Genomic DNA, 12,070 nt, shown 5'->3' on the forward strand with positions numbered 1-12,070 from the left:
TCAAGAATTATAAGTAATTAATTGATATTTTTAACACCCTATACCGGCCATTGGTAATGAAATGATGTGAATAAATTTGTTTTCGTCAAAATTGTAAGTCAGTGTTGTAAGAGTGTTTCGTTGTGACAGTGACTCCGGAATCAAAAGGTGGGCTGCATACTGCATAACATCGTTTTCTAATTGATGTTGTCATTTCTCGAATGTGTAAGATCCATTTAATCCTCGTCCATAGGCTCAGCATTTTTCTTCTTCTTCTTCTTTTTCTTCTTCTTGGCACTGGCCTCGGCCTCCGCCTCCTGTAACGCTTCCTCCATGGCCTCTTTCATCACTTCTATATTTTTTTTGGGAATGTCACCCGTTTCATAGAATTTCAGTCGATCTTCAACTTGTTGACGGAGTTTTTCTCCGAATACTGTTGTTTGGGCCTCTGTGAAATAAATATGAAGTGATAAAATAGAAAAGGTGGTATAGGACGGTTCTTTAATAGGTGTACAACGGAACAAGTAAAAGTAGAGACCAATCGCTTGCAGGTGCGTCACAAATTCGTTGTGGCATTTTATTGGGATATGTGTAGTAAGTACACTCACGTTACGCGTAGCGAACGCGGTGAGCAGTATCACTAAGAAGAGAATAAATTTCACTGCTTTACTTGCCAGAGAAGCAATCAATCCTGGAAGCAATGGAGCACTTGTTCGCGAGGTACCGACTGATGCGGCCTTTGTTCTTGAGCCCAGCGCGACCGATGAATGTAGAGTGGTACAGCAGACCGTACTTTGGCGTATTCGATCGGGTCTTTAAAGCTCTAAAGAGAGCTTTCTCTGCACCTGTTGATTTTGCTTATATTTAGTAATGTACGTGTAAGAACACAAATTCATTTTCAATACTACAAATTGTAACTCCATGTGAACACTCATGGTAAATTCAGTACGCAACTTATACTTTTTTTCTTCTGATAACAAATCATGGTAAAGAAAACATAACATTACAAATGCCAGTATAATGTTATTTTTTTATTTAAAAAGATAAGCTTAATGTTTGAAACATCTGCTTCTTTAAGTTTTTTAAATAGATTGTTTAAAGATTTTACATTTAAGAAGAAGAAAGAAATTTTACATTTAAGGTTTCTGTTGTGAAATGAATTTCTTTTTATTAAAAACTAAGTGCGCATTTGACATGCATCTCACCTGACGGAAAGTGACGATAACGTCGATAATGGAGTGTGCATCACTTAAATAGTGCCTATTCACTCTCGCCTTGAAAAGGCCCAAGTTTGTCTAATTTTACTACTACGTTTAGAGATAATTACAATTGAAGACACATTACTTTTGAACACTGAAATGCTGAAGTTTGTATTTCATGTTAACATTAATGTTCATGTTGTTAACAAAATAAATTAGTTTCTTAAACTTTCACAAAGCAGACATATTCAAGTCAACAGCCGTCAGAAATGAAACTTAGAGATGAAGATTTGTTTACATATGCTTAATTGTAGCGGCAGACAATACACGCTCACGATAGGAAGTGAACATGTTACTTTTTTCCGCAGAATATTATAGCAGTACGTTTATTACCACCAGCTGATAAATTACGCTGGTAATAGATCAATGTCTGCATAATATTGTGAAAAAGGGATGAGGTTTCGGGACAACGAACGTTGAAGTCACTTCGGCGATTATAGAGTTGAAGTTTGTTGAATGGGTGCCAACTTCAATTAAAGTTCTTTGAGCCTTACCTACAGATATAACAGTATGAATGCGCAAATCTTCAATGTATACTGACATCCATTTATATTATTTATAAACGTACGTACGTACGTACGTATGTACGTGATACCAAAAACACGATAAGAAAATTTAAAAGAAATCACTGAAAGGAACCAAAAAAATTATATTCTCGTTTTTATATATATTTATATATATATAACTAAATAAAAATGTATGCATAAATAAATACAGTAGAGTTAAGTAAGTTAAGTTTTTAGTAGCAGAAGAGCTCCTTGTGAAGGAGTTCATCCGGGGAAGTACTGTCACCTTACGTATTTATATATAAGCAGTAATATGAGCAATGCGTCCGGTTTCGAAAGGTAAGGGTGCTGGTGAAATAACAGGCACAAGGGACTTGACAACTTATGTCTCAGGATGACGGGTGCAGCGGCAGTGCTCCTAAGATCTTTGCGATTTAAAGCTCTGAGTGGCACAGCAACTCTTATGGATAGGCAGGTTAAAAAAGTCTTAACCTAAATCTCAATCTTATTATTTGCAATAAGTGCTACCATTCAGTAATTTTTTTGAACTTTCAAATCTAGTTTTCTCGATTCCACAATTTATGAGTTAGGACGGTATTTCGACTGTGTACTGGCAACCAGTACTATTTCAATTTTGACAACTTTACAGGATGAAGAAAAAATAATTTATACAGCATCTGGTCTATTAAATAAAAATACGTAGTGTACATACATACATACATGTGTATTGAAATATTTAAAAACTACTTATTTTTATTTAATAAACCAGATGCTATATATGACGCAACAAATTTTTTTCTTCACCTGTAAAGTTGTCAAAATTGAGATGGTACTGATTGCCAGTACAGTTGATTTAGTTCCACGTCTGATAGGTAGTTTATAAAATCCAACAAACCATTTAAAAGCCTTAACGCACTTAAAAAATGTTCTCCATGTGGAATGTATGTATAGTACATTTATTAATAAAAGGTGTCGATTGTTTATTACAAAATCTTGAACTTGGAAAGTGTGTGAAAACACATATTAAAAAGAAACAAAAGTTTGTTTTAAAAAAACATTGGCTAATTACCGTGTAGTTACATAGATGAGGCTAAAGCTGGATTTACATTTGTCTGACGTGTCGTGTCGCGACGCGTCAGAACGGTATCGGTTTCATACATTTAATATGGTTAGATTTATATTAACGTGTCGCAATCTGACGTGACCACTTGTGCTGTGTGTATGACATGACACCGTTATCATCCGGCGCGTCACGACACGACACGTCAGACAAATGTAAATCGAATAATAATAATAAACAAGATCTACAAGAACTAAGCCAGAAAAGTTATTCACTTGAAATTGAGGCACAAGTTTTGAAACAAGAACAAGCATCATTATTATATAAATGTCACTTACCAAGAATTTGCAATGTGGAGGCAGGGTACTTGGCAAGGTTAGTTAAGGAACCAGCCTTTGAGATGAGACGGGCTCCTACTTGGTCACCAACTAGTACGGTCAGATTAGGTGCTACGCTGTTCATCTTTTGATGTAGATATTCTGATATTTGCTTCCTACATACGTAATATACACATTATTGTACAGTATTAATAGCTATCTACAATATAATTTTGGAAAAAATTGAGAAGCATTTGTATGAACCTAACATTGTGAATAAGAGTTTTTGACAACAAATTTTATGTTTAATATGGGGAGTAAATTATGTATTACACTGTCCATTGACATAAACTGCAGGTAAAATTTGAAATCAGACTGAAATTCAATATATGTCATCTCTGTATTACAGACCTGTAATTACTTAATCCAACAACTCTCTTTGCAAACATCTGTATATTAATCAAATCAACAGGTGATATGTCCATTCCCATGGACATTTTAGACGCGTCAATAATCGCTTGGGCCTTCTCAGAATCGCCTAGAATTTCTGTAAGGGGTTCCACTGATTCTTCTGACAGAGTTTTTCGGTCTTTAATGTATTCTGCGCATTTTGTGTAGAGATGATTCTCTGGGACAATACTTATCAGCTCTGGAAAATGGTATGAGTACCATTCTCTGAAAGAAAATGCAAGCATAAAATATTTGGTGAAATTTAGAGATATAAATCTTACAACATAAATGTTTGAGTTATGTGTAACAACTATAGTATGTCTTTTTTGAAGATGGAGTGAAATGACATTTGTAGGGTTGCCAGTTTTCATAAAATTTTAAATAGTTATGCAGTTGTTGTCGATAATTTTATTGACAGATTTTGAAAAAAGATAAAATTTTGCCAAAAATGACTGCATTGTGAATGTTACAACATTCTAATGATTACTAATTGCATTGTTCATTGCCTTCTTTATTCTTATCTTGATAGTTGGCCAACTAGTCTCGAGATCCATTTTTATTCATATGCTTCTTAACAAAAAATAGCCAGATATCATTATCTATATTGAATTAAAATGAAACATTTCAAAATTTGTGTTTGTGTTTTTCATAAACTTAGTTCTAAATACAGTGTATGTATGTATGAACTTACAAAAATTGACAATTCAAATGAACTTGTGCTTGGATGAATAATGGGTAGAAGATGATTCAAATGAAATAAGTTCGGCTATTTATTCCATAAGCATGACCAATATTCAGTTGATAGTTGATAGATTAATTATCGACTGCAATCACTGATTGCTCGCGAGTGGGTAACACTTTTGTGCAATGAAATGTAATTTTACTCCATCTTCAAAAAAGACATATAACAAACTATATATTACTGATGGCACTTTAAGTTTGTGTAATCTTAACATATTTTGCCAGAAGTAGAGATATTCACAAAATACATATACATAGCACTTAACATTGAGCCAAAAAATCGTGTGAATAGCAATTTAGTTTAAAAGCATCTATAAACCTTACCTTATTCTCATGGAAAATGTGTTAATATCTTTATCTAACTGGTCCAACAGAGCAATCGACTGTATGATCATGTTATCTACTCGATGTACATTAAATTTCACTCGGGCGCGTGAGTATGAGTGACCCAGACCGAGTTGGGCCACACTGCAGGCCTTCAGGGTTAGCCCTTTGATAAGAGAGTGGAAGTGGTAGCGAATACCTGATAGCAAAAAACATAAGTGTCCATGACACAGACAAAAAATCACAACGTGCTGCAGTCAACAAATTCTTAAATGTTTCTCAAAATATGAAATCTAGTTAGTCAATATATTTCCTAGAGTGCAATTTAATACTTGAAGATGATGTCTGTTATAACAATACAGAGTTTATCCATTACTTTACAATCATTGTTCAAACACAAAAATCTCCTTTTTTAAATGAAGACTAAACAAATTTGGAACAATTTCATTATTTGCTGTTGTTGGTGATTGATGGTGGAATGGTGATTTTTATAAATTGTCACAAAACAATACTCTATATCTTTCTTTTTTTTAAATCTAGTTTTAAGAGGCCTGAAACGTTCGGGCGTTTATGTCGGCCTCGTAATGTATGTATACATATAAATAAGTCTCCTATTTTATCTGTCACTACTCCCATGTGAGGTATTGCTCCGCATCAGAAAGCAAGACCTCACATAGGAAGCTTCAATTACTTATTATAAACATACTATAGAGTATATATAATAATGTGCTCACACTCATTGCTCCGCACTAGGGAAACCCATACCAAGGACACACACATGGACAACCACAAATTACAGCCAAACTCACTAGAGAAATAAATGTAATACAGATATTTCTCCTGGCCCAGGAATCTGTGTGGCAGTCCAGCATGGTAACCATTTGGCTACTGAGGCTATTATATGTTTGTCTCCAACTTTAATGTGAAGATTGATTTAATACAAGAACTACTAATTTGCCTGGTTATGTGTTACAATATATACCTCTCACAATCTCTGGAACAGCCCCCGTATGTGAACATGGTATCTCCAAAGCTTCACTTGCTGCCGCTCCAAGTTTAGGGTCAAGAACCCCCAAAGTGCACTTGCTACGCTTCTTGCGCTTTGGTAGGGCTCCCTCTAGGAACAGATTTAAATCTTCTGGGATGATACCTAAAGCATTAATGATTAATTAGTCACATAATAATAAAAAATAACAAAAGACAACTAAATATAATCCGAAAATAATTTCACGATAAAGTTTTTTGTGTGTGTAAATTGTGCTTCTAAAAGATCATAAAAAGATTATAATTAAAAAAGATTCAACTGTACATTACCATCGCACGAGTTGAGAGTTAAAATTAATATGGTGAATAGACTACATAGTTAACAGTCTAATCCTATAATATTAGCTTTAGGAAACTCGTAGTTTTGATAATAAAAATTATTGAAATATTCGAAACTAAATGATCAGAAACAGGTTTTGTAGGTTAGGAAAGCACGGCGTTTGATAGTTACAGTAACATTTTATAAACAACATAAAAAAATAAACATTTTCGTAAAAAAAAAATTTACGAAAAGCCGCGCGCGGTGTTTCATTAATTTTTTTTAACGAATTTTCGTTTATTTTCTTGCATTGTTTATAAAATATTTCGCAATATTTAATTATAAGCATAAATTAATAAGCAATTATATATTTAAGATTGAAATTTACTATATTTAGTATGTATGCTTTTATTTTTGAAAAAAAATTTAAAACAAATTAATTTTACATAGGTTAAATCTTGGTTGCGTCCCACAATCAGTAGGTTAGGTTAGTATATGATAAAAGCCAGAAGTGAATTTGTTTGCGTTTTGGAAATTATATTATAATTTAAGAAGTTCATAGACAGCATGAATTAGGATTTTGCGTTTTTGCCTGGTTTTTGGTTAAATTTAGTTTCTCATTTAACATAGAAAGTGAAGGGGTCCGTAACTCCCAACTCACATGGGGTGGGAGGTCTTTACCCCGCTAGGGACTCGGAAGAAGGGATTTACCCCGCTCTTTGGTGCGAAAACACGATTTTTTGAGGTTATTTTTTTAAACTTGGTTCTGTTCTGGATGTCCTGCTCCTATGGTACCAATACTACAGATTTCCTAGCTTGAAGCCAGGTAATGTTTTGCGATATTTTATCATTTTAAAAAAACAACATGCGCACGCTAACCTTCTGAAACAGCATTGATGTTTTCCAAAGCCACTACAGCAGATTTAAAAGGCTGGAAAGCCACCAGCGTAACTACAGAATTGAAGCGCTGCAAATCTGTCACAGACTCCTCCACCTGCGGTAAGAACGTCGCCAGTTCCTCGAATTCCGCGACTTTGAAGAGTCCATATCCTGCACTGTGCTCGAAAAGCACGTACAGCTTACTCTGGAAATAACACAATAATAAAACCACAAATTTAACCACGTTTACTGTAATTCAAGGTGCGGACATATTACTAACCATTATGCTTATTTTCACAATTCAATTACACATACTTCGTGAGATATTCTCGGAGAAACAAATACACGCACGTGTGCTTTGCTTCTCCGCGTCCCAAATCTTTTCTGAATATTTTGAGGTTATGTTTGTTTCGTTTCACGGCGGAGATATGTAATAGATGTTTTCAAAAATTGCGTGTCGTGGAACGTAATTATAAGGTTTTTTTTTATCGTATTTTTCCACTTTTGTCCTTGTTTTTCTGTGAAATGAAAAGAATTAAGACTACAATAAAAAAGTATACTTTCTTGTGTTTGTTTTGTTATCCTCAATAGGGTATCTCCCTACTATTTTTTACCATACTCTAAGGTATCTCCCTTCTATCCTCAAGTCTAAGGTATCTCCTATTAGTTTGTGTCAATAGACTCAACTAGTGTTGGTCCCACAAAAATTTCCATTTTGAAAAAATTTTTTAGAGAAATGAATATTTTTCCGGATGTTTTCCCAATATTTTTATGTTATTTTTTCCATATTTGAGGTTGACATCTGTCTAAAGTTGAAGTTACCGAATGTAAACGATAGAGCTAGATACACAGTGTCACAGTCACAGTATCGATACTGTACGCATGAGTAGGATCGTATAAAAAGTACTGAACTCATAATACGATACTTTTGTCCTGCTAATTTTCCCTACTTATAGACAGAACACATGAATTAATAAGTCTTTTATTTGATTTATGTTTTTTTTATTGAAATAAATAACAAAAGACTGATTAAGTCGATCAATTCAATCAATCTTCATTTCACATAATTTGTGTTATATAAATTTCCTCCTCTGTATAATCACTTAAAAATAAAAATCTATTTGGCAAGTCTGTTTCTCGTTTTTGATACTGTATTGTCTGCTTTTGAAAACAAACGTTCTGAACAAAGAACAAACTTCGCCGAATTTGCGAGGTACTCAAATATAATGTTTGTCAGGTATGTTAATTCAAATGTTTCTAACTATTTTTCGTCATTCTCATTCCCATAAAGAGGCAAATGGTGGCATACACTATTACAGCCAAGTCATTTGTGACGAAGGTTGCCATTAAAAAAAATCGCAAGGTGGCTTGCGTTACGATATGAGGTGTCTTATGTAAGAATTAGTAATGTGGCTGTTGGAGGTTTATTTCGCTGTTGTAAAATGATTTTAAAATTTCTTTTTCTTTTTAAGTAGCTTTTAGACAAGTTTATTTTATAATTAATGCTAAAAAATTTTAAAGACATTTCTAAACGTAGAACATAATATGAGCCTTCCAAATTATGTACTCCCGGACACATAATTCGAGCCACCTCGCATTCTTGTCTTACAGGGATAGGATACAAAAATAGTGTTGAATACAAAATACAAAAAAATGTTATCATTGAAGAAAAAAGTTTTCTCTGGTTTTGCAAAACCAAATTCCCAAGAAGGACATATGGAAAAGGCCTTTTAGTATAATATTTTCAAAATTGTATAATAGTTGTTGATCAATCAAACATTGTTTAAGCTTGGGGCACTTAATACTGGAAATGAGTGGTGGATCGAATCATGTGTCTGGAAGTGTATTTTATTATGTCTCAAATATTTCCAATTTTTTTCAGAATTTTTCCGAAATAATTTCCACTATTTGCAATATTTTGGAAAATTTCCTACAGTAGGTTCAGTGTTCTGTATTGTACAGCCGTGAAAAAAAAAGAAATATTCAAAATGTCAACGGTAACCGTGATGTGATTGTTTTGATTTGGTTTTACCTCTTAACTTTAGTGTTCTCCCCCCATATTGTTACTCTATGTAAATTTATCCACTTAAATAACATATATTTATAAATATTGTTTTGCTGTTTTGTTTTACATTCTCAACTGAGTACTCCCGTAGTCCAACTTACCAACACCGGTTAATGTCCTATTAGAGCTTAGCGAAAATTTTTTTTTTGTTTCGTTTTTTTTTCTTTCAACTGTGACATTGGCAAAATCATCAGTTCTCATATTGATGGAGCCATAAAAATAAAAAGTGAAGTGAAGTGAATCTTTTGAGACTAAATAAAATGAATTAATAAAATTTTGTTATTCATTGCCGCGTGCAAAGTTATTACTATTATAATTCATGTTTGAGTGTGAGAACTACAACAATGGCTGCTGCAATGACAATACAAAGGGATCTCGTAATAAATCTGAAAAAAGAGACTTTTGCCAATGTTAAAATACTTAACAAGCATCAGTCGATGCCACAGGACTTAGCAAGACAAGTACTCAGGGATAATGCATTAGATAAACCAACTCAGAATGTATTTAATCACCTTGCTTACTATTTGGTTTCCATTATCGATTCCCAAGCTTGTAGTGCGTTACCGTGGCCTTTATATGATTCTAAAACTGAAAGAGCATATAGAAATGGCCTTGCTACCTTTATTACTGACTATGGCGAGAAGGGTCTTCTTACACCAGTTGTGTCTTCTTATTTAGTCAACCCTGGGTGCTACAAAGTGACCATGTTGACATTTCAACTCTCGCAAGTAGCTGTCCAGCGCGTTCTAGAGTCGAAAATGAAGAAAGCGAGTCAAATTAAGTTGTATAAAGATATCACAAACAAGTGTAAATCATTTTCAGTCACTAATGAGGAATTACAGCTAGCTGTAGAAAAACAAGTACAAATAAATGTGAGTAAGCGCTCTAAATACCTAAGGAAGAGGCAGGCAATAGAAGAAATTGCCAGAATGTTCCAGAATAATATTCTGCAAATGGAAGAACTATTAAAAAACACAAAGGCGCAAAGTTATATTGACAACCTTGTTGATGGTTACGTAAAAGAGTGTAAACCAAATGGACAAACCAAGGAAGACATTCTTGAGGTCAAGAACATACATGTACAGCCTAAAATATTTGAAAAATATCTCTTAGAAGTTGACAAACAAGTGAATAAGTTAGAATCTGAATGGGACAGAAAAACTAGTCCATTCCTAAACATCTGTAAAGAAACTTTCAAAAATACTGAAACATTAATAGCTAGACACACTGGAGCTGATCAGTCATCATTTACAGTTGAGTATAATCATAAAACCGATGAAATAAACACAATTGAGCTCCAAAAACATGTAAATAGTGAACAAAAATACGTACTAAAGAATATAGTATGCGATCAAAGGCTGAATTTCCCAAACCTTATAAGAGGATTTCTTATATCAATGAGTTTTATATTGAAGAATACAGTCATTGGAGATGATGTTTACGGATTCAACAAATGTTTGTATGAAGGACATGCACGATATGGTGAAATTGTTTCCTCCATGAGGACATTAATTGAACGGGTCATGAATGCTGAAAGCAGGATGCAGGTAAATACTATAATAATAATAATAATGCACACACTCAACATAGCCCCGTACTAGGGAAACCCTGTGTTGCAGGTGCCATGGACATACACTAAGACAACCACAAATTATACTTTGTTTCAATCCATTTTGAACAAAAAGTAAACAAACAAGTGATCCGACCATAAACGGTTAAGTGATGGCCAATTGTAACGCCAACTAACAAAAAGATCAATTAATTGAATGAATTGATTTGTTCAATTGAGTCATACTAGCGGTTTTCCTTACATAACCTATATAAGCATATTTAAAATTTCAATTTAAATCCTCCTTCAAATCCTTACACTTACATACTCGTTCGATTGCAATTGAAATGTTCGATTTAATAATCAATTGCTAAACTTTAATTGATTGAACCGAATGTTTTTTTTGAACAGCACTATGCAACCATAGGCAAGTCATAGAAGTATAGATGAATAATAACCTCACTTTTCGACTACCATTTTTCAAATACGATTTTTCGATGCTATTCAAATTAATATTGTTGGAAAAAGGGATGACATATCAAGTAGAAATCTTTGAAATATACTATTGAAATATATAATATTGAGTGATTGCTTTAGAATTTTAACCAAACAGGTTAGTTTACTTTTTGTTCAAAATGGATTGGAACAGACTATACAGCCAAATTCACGAGAGAAATAATTGTAGGCCATACAAATATTTCTCCCGGCCCGGGAATTGAACCTGGGACCTCTGCGTGGTTGTCCAGCATGGTAACCATTCGGCCACGGAGATAGTGGTACTGCATTTAGTATGTTTTATTTGCATGTGTGGTGAGTTGTATGGGTGTAACTTCTTGGTGATGTGTGAAGTTCCCTCACATTGGGCTACTTTGTGGTCTATGGCCTAAAGCATAGGTTTTTTTTTTACAAATGTGGTAGCACCCCTTGGACAGGACCAACGTCCCCCAATTGCTTACAAGGCCCTTACCTAGGACTCTAAAGCAGCTACTGGGGGGCAGTAGGGAGCACTTTAGGAAAGTATGGCCAAAATAAAGCCTCTTCATAACCTCCCAAAGCCCAGTGTATATAATAATAAAAATGTTGCATTCAAATTTAGCACTAAATAAAGTTTTTAACCGACTTTACAAACAGGATGAGGTTCTCAATTCGGCAGTTTTTTTTGTATGTATGTTACGCGATAGCTCCGGTATTTGTGAACCGATTTTCATGATTCTTTTTTTGTTGGAAAGAGGGTACCTCTATAGTGGTGCCATTTAATTTTGAAGAAAATTATCCACCTCTAAGGGCTGTTCACGCATGAAGATTCATTTTTATAAATAGCGCCTCAATTTTATTATAAGGAGCAATTATTTCAATGGTTGATTTTGCTATTCTCCAATTCAAGGCGTTTTTCTCTCTCATATACTTTGAGTAGTAGTGAGAACCGATTTTTATTATCTCCTGTGGCAAGTCCCGTATAGTGGCGAACTAGGGGATGAATCCGGGTTTGCGCACTTTCCGGTAACCTATTTCAATTAAACTGGGTAATTATATGTAATTCCACATACCTGAGGTCGGTTTTTTTAGTACTCTGTACTGAGGTTATTCATAAATCGCTTGTTTCATAAAACATTTGCTTGAGCTTGAATTATATTAATA

The 12,070-nt window shown here is 34.0% G+C and overlaps 2 protein-coding genes across 2 annotated transcripts in view; one reads left to right on the plus strand and one right to left on the minus strand.

Moving 5' to 3' along the window:
• Nucleotides 1–6: 6 nt before the first annotated feature.
• LOC113232508 (nucleolar protein 56) lies at nt 7–7,220 on the minus strand. Its single transcript, XM_026467259.1, has 8 exons — nt 7,099–7,220; nt 6,819–7,023; nt 5,619–5,786; nt 4,637–4,835; nt 3,533–3,796; nt 3,143–3,297; nt 654–824; nt 7–427 (listed from the first exon to the last, which is right to left on the minus strand). Exons 1-8 carry the CDS (start codon nt 7,099–7,101, stop codon nt 216–218), a joined length of 1,377 nt encoding a protein of 458 aa, XP_026323044.1. The 5' UTR covers nt 7,102–7,220; the 3' UTR covers nt 7–215.
• Nucleotides 7,221–9,227: 2,007 nt separating this feature from the next.
• The window catches only part of LOC113232617, a 7,376-nt gene continuing 4,533 nt past the window's right edge, over nt 9,228–12,070 (plus strand). The window contains exon 1 of the mRNA XM_026467388.1: nt 9,228–10,430. Coding sequence (XP_026323173.1) covers nt 9,228–10,430 — 1,203 coding nt within the window. The remainder of the gene's footprint in view (nt 10,431–12,070) is intronic.

The sequence above is a fragment of the Hyposmocoma kahamanoa genome, unplaced genomic scaffold (assembly GCF_003589595.1).
Source record: "Hyposmocoma kahamanoa isolate Upper Pololo Valley unplaced genomic scaffold, ASM358959v1 76, whole genome shotgun sequence".
In the NCBI taxonomy this organism is placed as follows: Eukaryota; Metazoa; Arthropoda; class Insecta; order Lepidoptera; family Cosmopterigidae; genus Hyposmocoma; species Hyposmocoma kahamanoa.

What these genes read in the sequence shown, in the direction of transcription:
- LOC113232508 (XM_026467259.1), bottom strand. An exon ending in CATCAATGCTGTTTCAGAAG is followed by an intron (nt 5,787 to 6,818) that starts GTTAGCGTGCGC and finishes TTAATGCTTTAG; the next exon opens with GTATCATCCCAGAAGATTTA. An exon ending in TGTTCCAGAGATTGTGAGAG is followed by an intron (nt 4,836 to 5,618) that starts GTATATATTGTA and finishes TTTTGCTATCAG; the next exon opens with GTATTCGCTACCACTTCCAC.